Source organism: Giraffa tippelskirchi, chromosome 2 (assembly GCF_054371585.1).
Source record: "Giraffa tippelskirchi isolate mGirTip1 chromosome 2, T2T-mGirTip1v1.2.pri, whole genome shotgun sequence".
NCBI lineage: Eukaryota > Metazoa > Chordata > Mammalia > Artiodactyla > Giraffidae > Giraffa > Giraffa tippelskirchi.
The window spans coordinates 29,606,859-29,629,706 of record NC_137276.1 but is presented as its reverse complement, the minus strand read 5'-3'; the positions used below and the strand labels follow the sequence as shown (position 1 = coordinate 29,629,706).

The 22,848-nt window shown below is 38.2% G+C and overlaps 1 protein-coding gene across 6 annotated transcripts in view; it reads right to left on the bottom strand.

Moving 5' to 3' along the window:
• The window catches only part of CHUK (component of inhibitor of nuclear factor kappa B kinase complex), a 45,753-nt gene extending 22,949 nt beyond the window's left edge, over positions 1–22,804 (bottom strand). For 5 of the 6 annotated variants that reach the window (XR_014070864.1, XR_014070866.1, XR_014070867.1 and 2 more), the window contains exons 1-11: positions 22,647–22,804; positions 16,519–16,613; positions 14,819–14,933; positions 13,924–13,993; positions 12,967–13,055; positions 10,204–10,293; positions 9,940–10,064; positions 9,667–9,774; positions 8,920–9,055; positions 3,125–3,319; positions 2,052–2,154 (exon numbers count right to left, since the gene is read on the bottom strand). Coding sequence is in view for 3 of the 6 variants with exons in the window: in XM_081548534.1 (XP_081404660.1) it covers positions 2,052–2,154; positions 3,125–3,319; positions 8,920–9,055; positions 9,667–9,774; positions 9,940–10,064; positions 10,204–10,293; positions 12,967–13,055; positions 13,924–13,993; positions 14,819–14,933; positions 16,519–16,613; positions 22,647–22,751 (1,231 nt within the window). In the remaining 3 variants the exon portion in view is untranslated. The remainder of the gene's footprint in view (positions 1–2,051; positions 2,155–3,124; positions 3,320–8,919; positions 9,056–9,666; positions 9,775–9,939; positions 10,065–10,203; positions 10,294–12,966; positions 13,056–13,923; positions 13,994–14,818; positions 14,934–16,518; positions 16,614–22,646) is intronic. The other variant, XM_081548565.1, reaches the window with a different exon arrangement.
• Positions 22,805–22,848: the final 44 nt, after the last annotated feature.

Genomic DNA, 22,848 nt, shown 5'->3' with positions numbered 1-22,848 from the left:
TTATCTATTTATGATAATCTCTTGTCTTTTCTTTGGTAAAGGGGATGCTTCTTTCTAAAACCATGGCAGGTAGATATTAAGTTCAATGAAATTTCATTTTAACATTACAAAATTCTCCAAGATTGAAGAGAGATTCATCTCGTACTTCAAGGTGGTGATTATATTGTTATTCTTTTCCAATGAAAACCTTCAGAGAAAGGGCACTACATTAGGTTTCACATTGAGAAAACACATTATCTGAAACAGATGTCAAACAAATAAAGCTGTATATCTGGAAAAATCTTTGCCTTCCCTAATAATGATAAATAGCCTCAACTAATTTTTCTTCTATTTTTATTTACCCACACTTAATCCTGAGGCTTCCTCTGACAGACCAAACAAAACAAAACAAAAACTCACACACTTAAAAAAATTAGTCTGGGGGAAGAGAATCTGGAAAAAAAATGATATACTTAAAAAGGTCAAGTCTGAAAGTGCCCAGAAATGATACCCCAGTAGCAAGAAGCATACCAAGTATCCAGATTTTGATTTCTAATGCTGTTCTCAATTAAAGGAACCAGGGCTCCTTGGAGAACTGGCCAATTCTAGGACTATGGTAGAAAATTTAAAAGATGGGCCTGGAATACTACATGGTACCAGAAAAGTAAGGAAATGCTTACAAAAACAAAAGCAAAAACAAAAACACCCTCACTGATGGGTCAAGTAAAAGAGGCACAGGAAGTCAACTGAAAGAGCTTCTAAGGTAAGCTGCAACAATTTGAATAACAAAAGAAACAAGTATTGGACTATAATCTATAATATAAAATAAATATCCGTGAATTCAAATTTATATCATAAATGATTAAACAAATAAATGGGAGAGAAGAGATAATTCATGTAAGCAGAAGCATTTTCAATAAATTATATAGATATTCTACCCTAAAGGAGGAGGCATATAACTCCTACTCCTTAAGTGTGGATTCTTGCATAGTGATTTCCTTCCACAGAGTATCAAAAGGAGGAGAGGGTAAGACTAAACTTTACAGTGAAGAAAGCTGACTACTTCAGCCATGTGAGCAAGGTAACACCAACAGTCATTAATCATGTTGACTGTATGTACCCTTTATATAATGTTTTCAAAATGGCACTTGAATTCTTTGATCTTTCTCTCAAAAACCCATTATCCTAGCCTAATCATGAGAAAAAAAATCAGGCAAATTGCAACAGAGGGGCATCCTACAACATATTTGATCAGCACTTTCAAGGTCATCAAAAACAAGGAAAATCTGAAAAACTATTACATCCAAGAAGAGCCTAAACAGACAGGACAATTAAATGTAACGTGGTATTCTGGATGGGATTCTGGAACAGAAAAAGGACACCAGATAAAAACTAAAATAAATCTGAATAAAGTATGAACTTTAGTTAATAACAATATATTGGTTCATTAGTTGTAACAAAGTACCATGATAACGTTAAGATGTTAATAACAGGGGAAACTATATGTGTAGGAGAATAACATAAGAACTCTGTCCTATCTGCTCAATTTTTCTATAAATCTAGAACTTTTTTTTTAACTAATGAAAAGGAAAGATTACATAAGTTCAGCCCTTGTGACCAATTTTGTTTTTGATTTTATAATGTGCTTGTTTTTAGTTTTGGGTAGATAGAAATTAACCACTTAACTTCTTTAGTAGAAAACATTAATTCTCTGAGGAAAAATGAAACCATTTGAACATTAAGTAGTATTCATAGGATAAAATGAAGTATTTGAAAATGCTTAAGTAGTGAAGGAGAAACTAAAAAGTGGGCTTAATTAATAGTGAAGATTCAGTTTTTCATGTGAGAGTTATATTCATAGGAAAGTCATCTTCTGCCAAATGAGGGGTCGGTGGTGATTTAAAATCTACCTCTTCACCTTCCAAACCATACAAACCCATCTTTTAGCACATATAGAAATGTGAAGTATGATACAGAACAGAAACACCAAAGAACCATTTCTACTAATCATGTCGTGTCAAAATTATATTACTTCAGGTTTAAAGCTCAGTCAGTAAATGAACTATACTTACCAATATAATTTACACAGTCAGATAAACTTCTGGAAGCAAATGGTCCTTCATATACAGTCTTACTTTTATCAAACAAATAAACCATATAGCTATCACAGCCCCTCTGAAAAAAAAAACAATTAAGAAGAAAAGATCCTTGAAAATTCTAGGTTCTCTAAGGACGAAAGCACCAGATTTCCTACTTTGAAATGCCAACAGTGAAATCAAGTTCATTAGCATACATCTCACAGACTTACGGTAAATTTCTTAAATTTTTATTTAAGAAAAATAAGTAATGTAGTACGGACTAAAGTGAAAAACAGTCACCAGACCCAAAAGGACAAAAGCAAAAAAGTTACAACAACATACAATGGGAATACTTTTTCAGTAATCAAAAGGAATGAAGTAATGATACATGCTATGGCATGAATGAATCTCAAAAACATAACAGTAAGTGAAAGAAATCAGACACAAGAGATTATATGATTCCACTTGTATGAAATGTTCAGAAAAGGCAAATCTATAGAGGTAGTAAGTAAATTAGTGATTTTCTGGGGTGGGCAGAATGGATACTAGTAGTTAAAGAACATGAAGACATGGAAATGTTTTAAAACTGATTTATGATGATGGCTGTGCAATTAGGGTGGTTTGCTAAAAAAAAAAACAAAACTGAATTGTACACTTGAAATGGTTAAATTATATCATATATAAAATATGTCTCAACAATGCTAAAAAAGGAAAATGAAATGAGTCATGACCAGAATCATATATTACCATCCGTCCATCCTCTCACAGGACCCATGAGACTGCTGGTCTAAATTCAAGGTTATAGGCTTCAGGACAAAAAGGGGAAAAAAAAGGATGGAAGTGGCACCAAAGAGAATGTCATATATAGTTTAAAATAACCAATGTTTCATTTCTATCTTTTCACCTTGCAAAGCAATAAGCGTAATGAGTAAGATAAAACTAAAACAAGAATTATAAGATGTGGACCACTCCCCAAATGATTCCAAATAGACATCAAAAATGCAGGGCATGCAATCCCTCTATGCAAAGAGATTTCTTATACTCTAGGTATATTAGAATTGTCTTACAACTCCATCCAGAACACACTGAGAGGCTGGTTTCCGAGGATCCAGAGAAATTCCCATCTCTGAAAGAAGCTCTTGAGAACCAGTATTTATTCCAGTTTCCCGCTCAATACGAGACTGTAGTGAATGAAGACTTTCATCAGGTGGTAACAGAAAAGAAATTATCTTTGCAGAAGTCATATTTAGGATATGTACTATCTGTTTAAATAAGAAAAAAGAGAAATAACTTTGATCATTTGCTACATAAAAGATTCAGTGCTAGCTACTTAAGGGCATTATCTCTGCATTAAACAAGATTCAATCATTTTCCAAAATGAAATCTTCTATAATTATGACATTCTGAAAACTAAAGAGTAGAATTTACTTTTCTCCTGCAATAGATGTTAGTTTCCAGGAATTAGGTGTGAAAGTTCTATAAAATCAAGAAACAAAAACTCCAATTTAAATAAGCACACTTACTTTTGAGAAAGGTATCACTGACCTAGAAGGAAATGTTTATGAACTGCCTAATAGATGCCAGCCACAAGCTAACTGCTTTCACATAACATCTTGTTAATCAGCTCTTCTACTCTGCTTTTTGGCAAAACAGAAACCAGAGCTCTGAGAACTTCTCACTTAAAAGTCCCACTGAAAGTAGCCAGATACAGGCCAAGTAAGTGTGAGACTGAGTCAGGCAGGGCTCTACTGAGGTAACCAAGGATAGTTACAGAGTTAGAGGTCAGTCTTCTGAACACAATCTAATTTTAAATCTTTGCCCTTCTACTGCCCTTAGTTAAGCCATACAGAATTAATACCTATGTTTCCCCAATGCCTTACACTGACTAGTGGATGCAAATGATTAGAAGTATCTATGATACAATTGTTTATCACAGAGGTAAAGAACTAACTTCCCTCTAGTATATAATAACTTCTAAGTTTAAAAAAAGTGAGGGGAAGAGTAGGGAATCTTTCAAGTTGACATAGATTACAATATAAGCATACCAGCTGAGAGTTGCCATTCCTCCCCAGCCTAGGTAGATTTTACCCTGTGACAGTGGCCACTAAGATCAATAGCAGAAACTTAGTATGAAAATCCTAAAGTGGACATTTACTCTTACAGAGGGCATATTTCAAACTAGCATGGGGTTCTCACAGCATCCTACTACCAAAGCCAAGATAGAAAGGAGCAAAACAAAGGAAGAGGAAATACAACCTAAATGAATTCTTTTGTTCATTTGAATATTTGATAAGTATCTACTATGGTACAAACTATTAAGTGTGTTGTGCTAGTAATGGATATGCAAGCTGAGTAACTTAATGATCCTTGCCCTCTATAGGATAACAGTCAAATAAAAGATATTAAGACACAATAAAAGAACTAAAAGACAAGGCAAAATGCAATAGGTACTGTAATGATACAAAATATTGTGCAGATTCCAAAGAAGATTCTTTGGTGGGAGGAAAGGGGTGCTTTATAAGGAGGTACTATTTGAGCTGAACTTTGAAAAGGAAGAATGACTACAACAAGAAAAGACTGAAAGAAGAAAAGTTCTAGGCAAAAAACAACAAAGTAGGCAGAGAAGTAGAAAGGGATGAGCATAATCAAATGTACCTAAAATGATGCCCCCTTAGGGGAGAATAGGAGATAAGACTAAAAGTGTAGGATGAAATGAGACCAAGACAGATTCTGAATGTCAATGTAAGCATTTGGAATTTATTCAGTAAGCAAAAATGAACTGTGAAAGGCTTTCTAAATTGACATCCTAACAAGTTCAAAATTGGTAAAACATTCAAAAAATAAAGTGTACAAAATAACTGGATATGCAAATTGAGGGAGATGGAATAGTCAGACAGCCAAAGCGATGGAAGGGTGATGGGGCAAGTAAGAAGCTCAGGAAAAGTTGTAGAAGCAGTTAATGGAGCAAACATGTTCAGTTTTTCATGAATTATGTCTTGGATGCCAGTGGGACCACCAAGTATAGTTACAAATACTCTGCAGAGAGCGGTACAGTCACAACTAAGGAGATAAATTTGGAAGTTATCCATATTCAGTTTATAGTTAAAGTTATATAACTGAAGAAATTGTCAAAAAAAGGAAGAAAAGTAATATGGAAAAAAAGAAAGCTAAGTAAAGACTCTTAGGATATAGTTATACTTACAGGCATGAAAGAGGCGGCAAATACAGTCATCAAGACAGCATGGTACTGGCACAAGGACAGAAATATAGATCAATGGAACAAAATAGAAAGCCCAGAGATAAATCCATGCACCTATGGACACCTTATCTTTGACAAAGGAGGCAAGAATCTACAATGGAGAAAAGACAATCTCTCTAACAAGTGGTGCTGGGAAAACTAGTCAACCACTTGTAAAAGAATGAAACTAGAACACTTTCTAACACCATACACAAAAATAAACTCAAAACGGATTAAAGATCTAAACGTAAGACCAGAAACTATAAAACTCCTAGAGGAAAACATAGGCAAAACACTCTCCGACATAAACCAAAGCAGGATCCTCTATGACCCACCTCCCAGAATATTGGAAATAAAAGCAAAAATAAACAAATGGGACCTAATTAAAATTAAAAGCTTTTGCACAACAAAGGAAACTATAAGCAAGGTGAAAAGACAGCCTTCGGAATGGGAGAAAATAATAGCAAACGAAGCGACAGACAAACAATTAATCTCAAAAATATACAGGCAACTCCTGCAGCTCAATTCCAGAAAAATAAACGACCCAATCAAAAAGTGGGCCAAAGAACTAAACAGACACTTCTCCAAAGAAGACATACAGATGGCCAACAAACACATGAAAAGATGCTCAACATCACTCATTATCAGAGAAATGCAATTCAAAACCACAATGAGGTACCATTTCACACCCATCAGAATGGCTGCTATCCAAAAGACTACAAGCAATAAATGCTGGAGAGGGGTTGGAGAAAAGGGAGCCCTTTTACACTGTTGGTGGGAATGCAAACTAGTACAGCCACTATGGAGAACAGCGTGGAGATTCCTCAAAAAACTGGAAATAGAACTGCCATATGACCCAGTAATCCCACTGCTGGGCATACACACTGAGGAAACCAGAACTGAAAGAGACATGTGTACCCCAGTGTTCATTGCAGCACTGTTTATAATAGCCAGGACATGGAAGCAGCCTAGATGCCCATCAGCACATGAATGGATAAGGAAGCTGTGGTACATATACATAATGGAATATTACTCAGCCATTAAAAAGAATGCATTCGAATCAGTTCTAGTAAGGTGGATGAAACTGGAGCCTATTATACAGAGTGAAGTAAGCCAAAAAGAAAAACACCAATACAGTATACTGACACATATATATGGTATTTAGTCAATTGGTAAAGATAACCCTGTATGCAAGACATCAAAAGAGACGCAAACAAATAGAACAGTATTATGGACTCTATGGGAGAGGGCGAGGGTAGGATGATATGGGAGAATGGCATGGAAGCATGTAAATTATCATATGTGAAACGAATCACCAGTCCAGGTTCAATGCATGATACAGGGTGCTCGGGGCTGGTGTACTGGGATGACCTGGAGTGATGGGATGGGGAGGGAGGTGGAAGGGGGGTTCTCGAAGGGGAAAACATGTACACCCATGGTGGATTCATGTCAGTGTATGGCAAAACAAATACAATATTGTAAAGTTAAAAAATAGAAAATAAACTAATTTAAAAAAAAAAAGAAAGAGGCGGCAAAGAATGTTCAGTATACTTTTTTCAACTTTTTCGCATATTTAAAGTTTTTCATAATAAATATTTAGAAAAATATGTAATCAGACTCTACAAACTTTTCTTAAGGAAAGGAAATAATTCAGTAACTGTTTTACTGATTTCTTCTTTCTTTTTCCCCCCAGAAATATGGGATGAACTTACTTTTTAAATTTATTTTTAACTGGAAGATAATTGCTTTACAATGTTGTGTTGGTTTCTGCTGTATAACAATGTGAATCAGCTATAAGTACACATATATTCCGTCCCTCTTCAGTTCCCTCCCACCCCACCCCTCTAGGTCATCACAGAGCACCAAGCTGAGCTCCCTGTGTTATACAGCAGTTTCCCACTAGCTATGCTGATTTCTTCTTTAAATGAAAATAAAACAGATATCATTCCCTCCTTCAACAATATAATAAACACCTTAGAAAAATGTCCTATAATAATAGCAACCTATTCTGCAGTTCATGCTTCTGTGCTCATGACATTCCTCTGCTTGCAAATCTTTCCCCCTACCCATTCCCTAGATTAACACTTCCTTATCCTTCAAAACTCAGTCCTATTATTATGCCTGGGAAGCAACCCTGAACTACCACGACTAGTACCCTACACACACCTTATTCTGAAACCTCACAATAATACTGATCCTTTAAAGAAGATGTTACTGTACCTAAACTACAAATAAATATATATATATATACACATTTTTTTTTTTTTTTGCCTAGATTCACAGATATACAGTTCAGTGCTAAAAACTGAGCTAAAGTCTATAGAACATGAAACACATAAGGAGGACTCCTTACTCGCTCTGTAACACAAGCACATGCTCACAGACTCCTTACAAGTAGAAATGATGTTATGATTACCATGACAAGACTGAAAAATATGAGAAAAAAACAAAAAATTTTGAAACCAACAAAGAACTAAACGGTGTCATCAAGTCCTGCTTGTCTAACATGCTGGGGGATGATTTACTCCTTGGCACAGTAGAAGAAAACCAAATCACGACACCAGCTGTCTTTTCAATGTGAGCCAAGAATGACATCAACATGGCCTCAAGTTCCTATTTAATGAAGTATACCAAAGTAAGAGTAAAACCTTACATTACTACTACTTTCTCATTTACATTTTAAAAACACTATCTACCACAAGCAATCAACAAATATGCAAATATCACAGATGAGTTGTTTCTACGTATACAGCATAATAGAACCTCTCATTCATATCAATGGATATTTGCTGAGTACCTGGTACATGTCCAGCTTTGTACAGAATGCCAGCACAGGAACAGTGTGGTGGTAGGATAAATGACTATTAATAAAAGTAAGAAAAACAATCTCAGCATTAAAGAAGACAATCTATATGGAGAGGCATGAATGTAAGATGAGAAACAACTAGAGAATATAATAAAAATGGTTAAATGCTACACTGTGAGGTAGACACAGTTTGGAGAAAAGGAGAGTTGAATATGTGCCAGTACAGGTGAGGAGATACATAGAGATAGATATCAGTCTGGGCAGAAGAACAGCATCTGTCAACACAAAAATGGATAATGGGCTTGATGGCATAAGGTGCAATGACAAGCTGGTCCTAAGTGAAGTAAAGGGTAACAGAAATGAAACAAGCACTTGGATGAGGTGGACCTAAATGAAGAAAACCCCACAAACCCAAGCAGGTCAGTTTAGACTTGATTTGGTAGGCAAGAAAAACTGTTAGTTTCTTGGACTGGAGAATCAAAAAGCATTTTCAAAAAATAAGACAGGCAGTTCATGCTGTACGGACTATAGGATGGAAAGTAAATATAGAGGCAAAAAGCCAGAGAGGAACCTTCCTCATCAAACCAAATCCAATATGATTAGACCTAAATGAATGAGGTGAAATGGTACCAATATGAGAAAGGGGGAAAATCCAAAAGATACTTCAAAGGAGTGATCAATAAGACCACTTAGAAGTAAAACTGAGAAAGCTTACTAAAGAAATAGAAATGCACTATTAAAATATATTTATGTCCATTCTCCAATAAGTTTGTTAACTTCAGTGCAAGTCTTATGAAGTAGACCCCATTCAAACTAACCTTCAAATTCAGAATGTGATCCATTAATACAAAACATCTTGGCTGCTTCAAAGTAAGATCAACAGGTCCTCCTCTCTGCTGAGGATCCCAGTTTAGCATCAACTGCAGCCAGTTTTCCATGGGTTCTACTATTAAACTAGAAAACATACAAAAATAGGATAAAAATCATTATATTCCAATTTTTAGTTTTGTAAAAAAAAAAAAAAAAACAGTGGTTGCATAGGTTGTCTATATCCTTTGCCATTATTTGTATGATATTATATCTTATTTCCAAATAATTCATGAAATGACAGGTGACAAACTTTTTTCCATTAAAAAAAATCTCAAACCCACATGTTCAAGTTAGTTATGGGCAACTCCAACGGGTGAATTCAGTTCCATTTCCTAAGGAACCCATTCATCACAGTATTCTAAGAGTGTTCTTAGCACCTAAGCCAATCAGTTGAATGGCAGTTCTTATTTCCACTAGACTGGGGCTGTCCATACGGATGCCATTAGTCACAAGCGGCTATTTGCATTTATACTTAAGTTAATTAAAATTAAATAAATTTGAAATTCAGTTCTTCAGTCTTACCACCCACCTTTCAAGTGCTCAGACAGACTCATGTGGCCAGTATAGCTATAAAACATTTCCATCATTACAGAAAGTTCCAATGGATAATGCTACTCGAAGCTGACAACAACTTTACTGTTCTTTTACATCCCTGAAGAAAATGAGACAAACTTCCTCAACTAAAATATACATACCTACAAAGGCTATTTGGTTGAGGTAAATGGCTACTAAACCGAACTTCCCCTGTCATTTCTTCACATGCAAATATACACTTTGGATCCTTCTTCTTAATCTTCTCATGCCTATAAAAACAAAAACTACTTCAGTTGACAACCTGAGACATTTTTGCCTTTTAATTTTATTCAGTTGTGTTAAAAAGTAATTATACCATTTAAAGAAAGGCAGCCAGAGAGGTATTGAAAATTTCAATCCCATTAAGCATACCAAAGTTCTCTCCCATTTCTTACCAAGTAAATGGCTGCAGATGATGCAAAAAAGGCCTATATCCAGCAATACACTCAAACACCATGGTCCCAAAGCTCCAATAATCAACAGTGGCTGTATAAGGCTTATTCTCAAAGAGCTCTGGGGCCTTAAAAAGAAAAAAAAATGCTTTAAACATCAACACTATAAGAGAAAAGCTACTCGAGTTTTGAACTATTACATTCACAACCTTAAGAAATAAGAATAATCCTGTACACTTAAATTCAAAGAAACAATATGTGTCTTACCAGATATTGCAAAGTTCCCACAAAAGATGTACAAAGACTTCCTTGATCAACATCTTTGGCATATCCCAAATCAATTATTTTATGCATAATCTGCAAAACAGTAAGTATTAAATGGCTGAGAAACTTGGAAAGGGAACAAGGTCCTTATAATGCTCTGGAGAGGGAGGTGGTGAAGAACATGGCTCTGGAATAGAATAAACATGTTTTAAGCATAAGTTCCACCACGTAGATAAATAGTTATGTGACCTTGATCAAGTTATTCCTCTCAGTTTCCTATATAATGATATGCCTAACAATCCCTACTTCACAGAACTGCTATTAGGATTCAATGATAATGAAAAACTATCTGCCTCTTGAGAAATCTATATTCAGGTCAGGAAGCAACAGTCAGAACTGGACATGGAACAACAGACTGGTTCCAAATAGGAAAAGGTGTATGTCAAGGCTGTATATTGTCACCCTGCTTATTTAACTTATATGCAGAGTACATCATGAGAAATGCTGGGCTGGAGGAAGCACAAGCTGGAATCAAGATTGCTGGGAGAAATATCAATCACCTCAGATATGCAGATGATATCACCCTTATGGCAGAAAGTGAAGAAGAACTAAAGAGCCTCTTGATGAAAGTGAAAGAGGAGAGTGAAAAAGTTGGCTTAAAACTCAACATTCAGAAAACTAAGATCATGGCATCCGGCCCCATCACTTCATGGCAGATAGATGGGGAAACAGTGGGAACAGTGGCTGACTTTATTTTTCTGGGCTCCAAAATCACTGCAGATGGTGACTGCAGCGATGAAATTAAAAGATGCTTACTACTTGGAAAGAAGGTTATGACCAACCTGGACAGCATATTAAAAAGCAGAGACATTACTTTGCCAACAAATGTCCATCTAGTCAAGGCTATGGTTTTTCTGGTGGCCATGTATGGATGTGAGAGTTGGACTATAAAGAAAGCTGAGCGCCAAGAATTGATGCTTCTGAACTGTCATGTTGGAGAAGACTCTTGAGAGTCCCTTGGACTGCAAGGAGATCCAACCAGTCCATTCTAAAGGAGATCAGTCCTGGGTGTTCATTGGAAGGACTGATGTTGAAGCTGAAACTCCAATACTTTGGCCACCTGATGAGAAGAGCTGACTCACTGGAAAAGACCCTGATGCTGGGAAAGATTGAGGGCAGGAGGAGAAGGGGACGACAGAGGATGAGATGGCTGGATGGCATCATCAACTCGATGGACATGGGTTTGGGTGGACTCCAGGAGTTGGTGATGGACAGAGAGGCCTGGCGTGCTGCGGTTCATGGGCTGGCAAAGAGTCAGACACGAATGAGAGACTAAACTGACTGAACTGATAATGAAAACAATTTAACAGTGTCTGACATATAGTAAAAAACTAAATCAGTTCAGTTCAGTCGCTCAGTCGTGTCCAACACTTTGTGACCCCGTGGACTACAGCACACCAGCCTTCCCTGTCCATCACCAACTCCCGGAGCTTGCTCAAACTCACGTCTGATAGACATGAGTCAGGATGCCACCCAGCCATCTCATCCTCTGTTGTCCCCTTCTCCTCCTGCCTTCAATCTTTCCCAGCATCAGGGTCTTTTCCAATGAGTCAGTCCTTCACATCAGGTGGCCAAAGGATTGGAGGTATAGCATCAGTCCTTCCAATGAATATTCAGGACTAATTTCCTTTAGGATAGACTGGTTTGATCTTCTTGCAGTCCAAAAGACTCTCAAGAGTCTTCTCCAACACCACCATTCAAAAGGCATCAATTCTTCGATGCTCAGTTTTCTTTATAGTCCAACTCTCACATCCATACATGACTACTGGAAAAACCATAGCTTTGACTAGACAGACCTTTATTGTCAAAGTAATGTCTCTGCTTTTTAATATGCTGATATAGACTGGCTATTAATTTTTATTTTAGTATATTCAGAATAAACTTGATCCGTTAAACTGGAAGGCAAAGGCAGGGTGACTTCCAAACTTATAAGAAGCATCATACCATCTTAGAGTGGATCAACGTGAGTAAACACCTATCTAACTTCAAGAACATCCTGAAGTCTCAGGATACACACACAAAAAGCAAATAGTCGGTGCAAAGCACACACAAAGGGTTCCTAACAGAAGCACCAAGGTTTCGTCACTTCCAACTGATCATTATCTTCACTACCTAAGGCCACACAATCCAATTCAAGGTTCACATTCTTGGCTTTATGTCTTTATTGGAATGGAATTTGGGCACTAAAAGCAAGAAAACTGCTCAAATTACTTTGATAAAAATAAATAATTCCAAGAATTGATTCACAATTTCTAGTTCTTCTCAAGATGACTCTTTCAGGAATCTGAGAAATCAAGGTTTTGAATTTTAATTAAAAATAAACTTAGGACTTTTGGGGAGGAGAATGACTTTGTTTTTCTTAAATATGAAAACATACTTTAAACATATTTTTTTTCTTAAAGCAGACCAAGGATATATGTTTTTTGGATATACTTCATAATATCCAAATTAACAAATTACTTACTGCCTACTAGCTCTGCTAGATACTGTGCTGGAAAAACGAAATGAACAAGACAGATGTAGCTCCTTCTCTAATGGAGCTATTATGTTAGCAGAGGAGATAGACAAAAAACCACAGTTCAGTATAGTGAGGGCTGGAATAAAGAAGTACAGAATGCTATGGTGGGCACCAAACCTCAAAGACTAAATACATCATAGAGACTCCATTCAATTAGCACAGAACACATTCCTTCAGGTTTTACCTACCTTTCCACCAACATCCTGAAGAACTATGTTTTCAGGTTTTAGATCACGATGTATAATTTTGTTTTCATGCAAATATCGGATCCCAGATCCTAAATAAAGTTTAAAATGTATTTTGAGGTAATAAAAAAACACTGAAATAAAAAAAAATTCAACTCACATTTTGTACAGATCTGGTCTGATGCTCAGTTTTATATGGACCATCATAACTACATGATTAACGATTTTATAGACACTCAAATTTTCTCCACAAAAATACGGTAACATTAATCAAAGACTGCAGAATTACAATATGTTCCCATTTATGTTCCCATTTAACTTATGAAAATTAATATTAAAAAGAAATGGAAGAAGCAATTGAAAAAAATCCCTGTATTATCATTGGAGCCTTTCCTTCTGACCTAACCCACCCTCTTCAACTAGACTTTGGCCTCCATAACCTAAGAAAAGAAGCAAAATCAAAATATATAGAGAAACATAATCTGGCCTTCTGAGCTCTCTCCAAGGGCTTATGTCGTGGTTATTTCAGAAATATTTCAGCAGTAATTCTGATTAAAAAGAGATTTCACCCTAAGAATACCTAAGCCTATGAGAAGCAATGTCCCTGGTAAATAAATTTACTATGTTAATCAGGGAGGAAGGAATGATCCTTCCTCATTCCTTATCCTCAAAGGATAAGATCATTTCACACCTTTTTTTTTTTTTGGCAACTAGAATATCTATTAGTCAAATGGACACAGACAACACAAAAAATAAAAAACAAAATATCCTAGTTTTAAATGAGCATCAACAGTAATACTTAAATTTTTCTGATAATTTCTTAAAGATAAAAAATTTCTTATACTTAAAAACCTATGCTTTGTATAGTTTATCAACAATTCTAATTTCCAAGTAGTATACAGACTCTTACAGACCAAATGGGCATTAAATTATGAAGGAATTTTCATACTGATTACATACCTATATCACTCAGTAAAGAAAGTATCTGGCTTTCTTTAAGTCCACAGCAATTTTCTGGTTTGTTGAGTAGCTAAAGGAAAAAAAAATCTAAAAATGTATATTGCCAATATTGCTGGGCAGTAATACTGATACATTAACCATTATACTTTGAAAGAATAAGAAAATTAGTCATGATTAAGAAAATATAAGGGGGGAAAATTAACAAATCCACACAGAGGACATGTAAATTTCATGACAAAATTTATACAAGTAAAAATAATGGGAGAAGGTACTTGAAATTTTACAAGGTTGAAAAATCTCACAGATAAATATATAAAAATAGTCATATGATATTTAAAATAATAGCCATTTTAAATATACAAAAAGAGCTTCCAAAGTGGCACAGCAGGAGCCATGGGTTTGATTACGATTACTGGATGGGGAAGACCTCCTGGAGAAGGAAATGGCTACCTATACCAGTATTCTTGCCTGGTAAATCCTACGGACACCCCATGGGGTCGAAAAGAGTTGGACATGACTTAGCAACTAAACAACAACAACAAATGGTAGATTTAAAATGAGATGGGAAAGAAAGATTTGCAACAGAGAAACATAAACACTTTAAACATTGATACTGTGGTCTAAAACCATCAATACAGTCCCATCCTGCAAACACCACTACCACCAACAAAAAAATTCATGTAGAGGGCCAGAGAGTAAGTTCTTTAGGCTTTGCAGGTCATGCAATCTCTGTCACCACTATTTGACTCTGCTACTATTGTAAGAAAGCAGCCACAAAAACAGATAACAGGCCATAGTTTACTGACTCTTACTCTAGATTATTGTACTGAGTGGGATTCAAATACTGCTAGAGTTCGTGATTTACTATCTCATCATCTCAAAACATCCACACTACCTTCCGTAGATCTCCTCCAGAACAATATTCCATTGCTAGAAGAGGCACATCATTAATCAAAAAATTCAATTCCTCAGGAACGTCACAGGCCTTTACAACATTGGCGTGGTTCAACCTAACAAGGGGAAAGTATTATAATAAAAAATTTGTTTCCAATGAAAAGGGACTGAGTTTGAAATTGTAGTTAATTGGGGGCAGTGAGGGGATGAAAAACTGACTTTATTGACTTTATTTATAATATTCTAATTTCTTCTTTGTATAATTAAAAATTGATACTTGTTTAAAAGTTTTTAATTTGTGTACAAATACATGTTTTTCAATAAATACTGAATCACATTATACATTGTTTCCTAATATCTTTTTTTAAACTAAGTAATATATCATATCACCATCATCATCACATGTGGTCTCAAAAATGGAATAGATTCCCAGGGCCCAGGGACCTAAAGAAACAGAATTTCCATGTGTAGAGCCTGAGGATTTGCATTGTTAAAAAGTTTTTCTAGTGATTCTGCCACACAGCCAAGTTTGAGAACCATTAAAATGCATTGAGAACACTGAAGTCAAAAAGTGCTTATTTCAAATCCAGACTCCATTACCTATCAGTTGTATGACTCTATAAGCTTCAACTTTTTCTTTAGCAAAGAGATAATGCCTAAACACAGGGTTGCTGTGACAACTAGAAGATATGGATAAGCCCTTATTAGCACTCTACCTGTGGAGGTTTTAAAACATAGCCACTTCTCCCTTCAAGAGCTTAATTCTCTTTCCCTGGAGTAGAGGCTGTATTTAGTGACTGATTTCTAACAAACAGAAATTATTTGGAAAGGATAGAGTGTAGCTTCTGAGAGAAGATCATAAAAATATGTCCGCTTGCTCTCTCTCTCTCTCAGATCACTGACTTTGGGGAAATTTAGCTGCTATGTTATGAAGACATTCAAATTTCCCTACGGAGAGAGAGGCACGTGTGGTGGGGAACCGATACCTCGAGCCAACAGGCACTAAATGAGCTTCGAAGTGGATACTCCAGCCCCACTCAAGCCTTTGGATAACTGCAGCCCCAGTCAACATTTTGAGATGTTTCAGGAGGGATCTCTTGAGTCAAAACCACCTAAGTCACTCACAAATTCCTAAACCATAGAAAGTGTGAGACACCAAACTTCTGTTGTTTTAACCCACTAAGCTTAAGGATAATTTTTTACAAAGCAATAGATACACTGTTTAACAAAAGTAGGTGAGACTAAAAAAAAAAAAAAAAAACGAGAGTAGTGATTGCTATTTAACTATAAAGTATAACAGATAAGCACTGCCCGAGATCCAAAAGAAACAGATTCTGCCTTCAGAAAGCTGAGTCTGATAATACCTAGCTGACATTTTATGTTTTTGGAGCAGAGAAAGGTTTACAGCAGGGCCATGCAAGGAAATGGTGGCTCATGCTCTAAAAAACTCCAAGTTCCCTTGAAGGGCTTTTTGTTTTTCTTCAATATTATACTATCATTACCTAGCTGACTATTTAAACAAAACCTACTTAAGCATGATGTGATGTTATTATTTGAAATCAAACACACATATTTAATGAGAAAGAGAAAAATATGTTCCCCAAAAGATCCTAAGAAGAATGGATTCCTAGCCTCCTTCCCTATGATGACACCTGGCTGGGCTGCAAAACTGGGAAAACTTAAGTCATCAAGTACACTTACTTCTTCATGATCTGGATTTCATGGCACCACCGTTCTCTGTTTTTGGTACTTAGCTCTAGGCGACAAGACTTAATTGCTATTTTGATATCAAGTTCCTGCCAAAACAGAAAATCAACAGATTATAAATTAGGTTCTTGTGCAGATTTACTTACTATCCAAGAAATGCCAACTTGGGGAAACAAAACTCTTTTAGCTTTACTAATTAAACATATTTATCCACAGTTCTCTTGAGCCAATGCTTCTGCCAAGTAAGCCATGAAACTATTAAACTAATGCTTTCAAACCAACCTTCAAACACACCAAAGCCCAGAAGTAAAAAGTTACTGAGGCTGATCTGGTAACAGATCTCTTCACAACACCATCTCATACATGCTGCTAGGATATAAAAAGACACTGTCTCCCCAACAACCCCTTTCTGAAGGGGTTTAGTCAAGACAGCTAAAAAGGGTCCCAGGTTCCAGCATAACTAGAATGCGGAGAATAATTCAGGGCAACCTGCCTCAACAGTGAAAAATAGTTTTAATATGACCAAATCTAATAAAAAAGCTCCAAAACTATTTCCTAATTTTTGCATTTCAAATGACATTAAAAGACTCCTAACAATGGTTGTCTAGAAAACGAACCTAACAGCGCTTGCCTCTATGACTAGTAATTTAGCCAATTCTAACTGAAATTACACGCTAGTAAAGTAATGCTCAAAATTCTCCAAGCCAGGCTTCAGCAATACGTGAACCGTGAACTTCCAGATGTTCAAGCTGGTTTTAGAAAAGGCAGAGAAACCAGAGATCAAATTGCCAACATCCGCTGGATCATCGAAAAAGTAAGAGAGTTCCAGAAAAACATCTATTTCTGCTTTATTGACTATGCCAAAGCCTTTGACTGTGTGGATCACAATAAACTGTGGACAATTCTGAAAGAGATGGGAATAGCAGACCATCTGACCTGCCTCTTGAGAAATCTGTATGCAGGTCAGGAAGCAACAGTTAGAACTGGACATGGAACAACAGACTGGTTCCAAATAGGAAAAGGAGTACCTCAAGGCTGTGTATTGTCACCCAGCTTATTTAACTTATATGCAGAGTACATCATGAGAAACGCTGGGCTGGAAGAAACACAAGCTGGAATCAAGATTGCCGGGAGAAATATCAATAACCTCAGATATGCAGATGATACCACCCTTATGGCAGAAAGTGAAGAACTAAAGAGCCTCTTGATGAAAGTGAAAGAGGAGAGTGAAAAAGTTGGCTTAAAGCTTAACGTTCAGAAAACTAAGATCATGGCATCTGGTCTCATCACTTCATGGGAAGTAGATGGGGAAACAGTGGAAACAGTGGAAACAGTGTCAGACTTTATTTTGGGGGGCTCCAAAATCACTGCTGATGGTGATTGCAGCCATGAAATTAAAAGATGCTTACTCCTTGGAAAGAAGGTTATGACCAACCCGATAGCATATTTAAAAGCAGAGACATTACTTTGCCAACAAAGGTCCATCTAGTCATGTATGGATGTGAGAGTTGGACTGTGAAGAAAGCTGAGCGCCGAAGAATTGATGCTTTTGAACTGTGGTGTTGGAGAAGACTCTTGACAGTTCCTTGGACTTCAAGGAGAGCCACCAGTCCATCCTAAAGGAGATCAGTCCTGGGTGTTCATTGGAAGGACTGATGTTGAAGCTGAAACTCCAATACTTTGGCCACCTCATGGGAAGAGTTGACTCACTGGAAAAAACTCTAATGCTGGGAAGGATTGGGGGCAGGAGGAGAAGGGGATGACAGAGGATGAGATGGTTGGATGGCATCACCGACTCGATGGACATGGGTTTAGATAAACTCCGGGAGTTGGTGATGGACAGGGAGGCCTGGCGTGCTGCGATTCATGGGGTCGCAAAGAGTCAGACACGACTGAGCGACTGAACTGAACTGAACTGAACTGAAATTAAACCCAACCTGATGCACATTACAAGAAGTAGCCAGACCTCATCAAATTCTGGCAACAGTAATAATGCAGCCCAGGAACAGGAAGCAAGACATAACTTGTATAGGATGGTCTGAAATGGGGGACAGCAAGAAATAAGATAACTGATGTACAGAGAGAGAGTAAGGAACTAGGACAGACTACAATCCAACCTAACCAGTGTCCTCCCTCCCTTCAACTTCTTGTTATGAGTAGATACTGAGCTGCTGCTAGGTCCCGTGTACGTTTTTACCACTATGGAGTCAATCCGGTACAACCATGAACAACATTAAGTCCTAATGAACAACATTAAGTCCTAAATTCTCATATGAGTAAGGCAGAAATCTATCTATTTCAAAAAGATTTCATCCTACAGGATCCTTCAACCTCTCAGTTTATATTTCAGCTACTCTCTGAAGGCCTTCCTCACTCTACCTTTTCACAGAGAATGCTCTGTGGAAAGTTTATACATATCCAGCAAAACAAACAAAGAAGAGTTCAGTGCTGAAAAAAAAAAGTAATAGCAACATTCAGGAGATGAATGGTGGTGATGGCTGCACAAGATGTGAATGTACTTAATGCCACAGAACTGTACACCTAAAGATGGCTAAATGGCAAATGTTATGTATATTTTACCATAATAAAAAATTGGAAAATACTAAGCTAAATTAGTTTCTATTAGTTTCTTTACTATAGGACTTCACAGAGCTTTTAATATGCTATTGTGGGTTATGACTCGCCAAATGAAGAAATATTATATGCAGCATTTATAGAATGTATTGACCACAGTATCCTTTTTTCAAAGCATTTTACAAGATTAGTTTTTCCAAACACATTGTGAGAAGTGCCACCCTACATCCTAGAAAGAGTTCTTTGGTTATTTCACCATGCTTCGACATCACTTTACAAATACCTTCATTATATAGGCTACCACATTGTACTTAAAGTGTTTCTGTGTCTACTTCTCTCACTAGACTTAAAATTCTTTGAGGGCAGAAAATACTGTTTGTGTTGATTCTGGTACCATCAGCAGTCAGCTACCCAATAATCAGTTAAATAAACCATCTCACATCCTTTTCTCTTTCTCGTTGTGATTTAAGAGGGGTAGATGAAATATTGAGATGTGGCTTCTACCAAAACACAAGGATCTTGAAAGCCAAACTCAACGCTCTAATTGGAAAAGTAATGATACTGTTTCCAAGTCTTACCACAGAGTATTTCTTCTCTTCTCACTACAGACTCAGTTGTCAAATGTCTCAGTTCTGGGGAAGGGCCACTGTGAACATGTGGAAAGTTCCTTAGAGATTTCTAAGATTCTAGAGGAAGCTAAATCTCTTCCATTTAAACAGTGATTAATTCCATAGACACAAAAAGTAGAATGGCGGTTGCCATAGGATTTGAGGAGGAGAAAATTAGGGAGGAGTTATTGTTTAAAGATTCATGTCCTGGAGGCTCAGATGGTAAAGAATCAGCCTGTAATGTAGGAGACTCAGGTTCCATCCCTGGGTCGGGAAGGTCCCCTGGAGAAGGGAATGGCAACCCACTCCAGTATTCTTGCCTGGAGAATTCCATGGACAGAGGAGCCTGGCGAGCTACAGTCCCGTGGGATTGCAAAGAGTGGGACAAGACTGAGCAACTAACACTTGTACTTCCTTTCATTGTTTAAAGGGTACAGAGTTTCAATTTGGGAAGATTAAAAAATTCTGGAAATAGATGGTGATGGCTGTTGCACAACAATGTAAACATACAATGTCACTGAACAGACACTTTAAAATGATTAAAATGGTAACTTTTATGTTACATGTACACCATCACAATTTTTTTTTAATTTGATGTATTCATTCATCCCCAGCCAGGGACCAAGCAAAGCAGTCACATAAGCATGCGAGCATGCAAACTTCTTTTTCTTATGACCAGATTGACAGGCAGGTTCAGATAACAAGGCCACAGGCAACATTCTGCTGGAAGTACTTGGCCCCTTCTCTTTACTCTGAGTGCCTTGTGTCTGATGGTGAAAATTATTAAATTTACTACTTGTCTGGCTGTCAAAGTACTTAATGCCTGGTCCTTCACCTTCCTTTCTCCCTCTCTGCAAGACTCTCTCCTATGCTCTATCTAGAAACATGCTTCATAAAATTCCCTGTTATATCAGTGACATTTGTCATTGTAACTGCCACATAAACAAGCCTAGTCCTCCCAGGTAGACTCCCATCTACCCTACCTCCTTCCCTATGCTATGAGCTCTCTACTCACATCCACAGTTCTTAGGACAGCAAATCATGATTCCCCCTCTTGAATCCACTTCTTAGGGCATGCTGCTACTGCTAAATCGCTTTAGTCGTGTCCGACTCTGTGCGACCCCATAGACAGCAGCCCACCAGGCTCCCCCATCCCTGGGATTCTCCAGGCAAGAACACTGGAGTGGGTTGCCATTGCCTTCTCCAACGCATAAAAATGAAAAGTGAAAGTGAAGTCGCTCAGTCATGTCCGACTCTTCGCAACCCCATGGACTGCAGCCTACCAGGCTCCTCCGTCCATGGGATTTTCCAGGCAAGAGTACTGGAGTGGGGTGCCATTGCCTTCTCTGTCTTAGGTCATAGGCCAATGCATTTTAGTAACAGCTTAACTGTTCATCTTGTCTTATATGTTTTCCCACAAAGATTTACCTTTTACAAAAAATCTTCAAGAACACCACTTTTATCTTGCTGCTGCTACTGCTAAGTCGCTTCAGTCGTGTCCGACTCTGTGCGACCCCAGAACGGCCGCCCACCAGGCTCCCCCGTGCCCAGGATTCTCCAGGCAAGAGTACTGGAGTGGGTTGCCATTTCCTTCTCCAAGGCATGAAAGTGAAAAGTGAAAGTGAAGTCGCTCAGCCGTGTCCGACTCCTAGCGACCCCATGGACTGCAGCCTACCAGGCTCCTCCATCCATGGGATTTTCCATTTCCTTTTTTTAACGTCAGTTAATGATGATGAAGATGATGACAACAGCAACAACGCAGCAGCAGCAGGAGCTAACATCTGAGAGCTTACCATGGGTGTGGCACTTATAAACATCTTATTTAACTCTCAGACTCATGATGTATATACATTATTATAACCATTTTACATATGATAAAATAAAAGCTATACTGCAGGGAATATTGTTCCAGGGTCTATAAAGCTAATGGGTCTGAGAGTGTCCTTCAAGAGAGCATGTGCTGTGCTAAGTCTCTTCAGTTGTGTTCAACTCTTTGCCACCCTATGGACCATAGCCCACTAGGCTCCTCTGTCCATGGGATTCTCCAAGCAAGAACATTGGAGTGGGTTGCCATTTCCTCCTCCAAGGGATCTTTCCCACCCAGTAGTCAAAACGCGTCTCTTCTGTCTCCTGTATTGGCAGGCGGGTTCTTTACCACTAGCGCCACCTGGGAAGCCCTCAAGAGAGCATGGACCCCCTCAAATGGCAATGCATAAGGCTGTATGAGTGTGCATCTGTGCATTTGTCTGGGGAAAAGGTTCATAACTTTTATTGGTATACGAAAAGACTGGCTCACACATGATCGTTAGATGCTGCTACAATGGTTAAATATTTTCAGTTAAATCGAAGCACAATTTCCGAGTCTAATGTTAACTGTCTTCCACCTGCTAGAGGATCTCACCCTCAATCTATCTCCTCCCCTTGTGAATCCACGATCATTTTCACCAGCTGTTCCCTACTTAGAACGCATCCCCAATTCCAAAGCCTACCCAATGAAACCAAAAGCTTGACTGCGGACCCACTATGACACCATCCGTGTCTACTCCAGGCCCTACAGTCATCACAGGGCCTGCAAGCACACACAAAACACACACACATTCCAACAGGCAGCCCCTCCTCAGCCCCATCTTCTCACCCACTTGCGCTCACAATACACATTCTGATATGTGTGTACCTCCCACACCCTGACTCTACATTCAGAGGGACACGTACGTACCATCACGCTCGGTAAACACATCTTGACAGTCTATAACAAAAGTTCTCCCTAATAGCCCTCTCTCTCTCTCTCTCACACACACACAAACACACACATACTGAGGCTCACTGGCCCACGACACTGCCCAAGGTCTCACCGACAACCTCTCACGTACTGACAAGCACTGTGTTCCACAGGCGCCCTGACAAACACCCACCGCCGCTCCCTCGCGCGCCCCGCCTCACCCGATGTTGATACAGGCAGACGTTCCCGAAGCCGCCGGTGCCCAGCCGCTCCCGCATCTCCCAGGGCCCGCCCGCGCCCGGCCGCAGCCCCGGGGGCCGCTCCATGGGGCGGGAGGGCGAGCGGCCTGAGGTTCCGCCACTGTTTCGAGGCCGGTTCCGGGCCGCAGAGGCTCGCGGGTCTTTCTTCTCGCGAGAGGCAAGC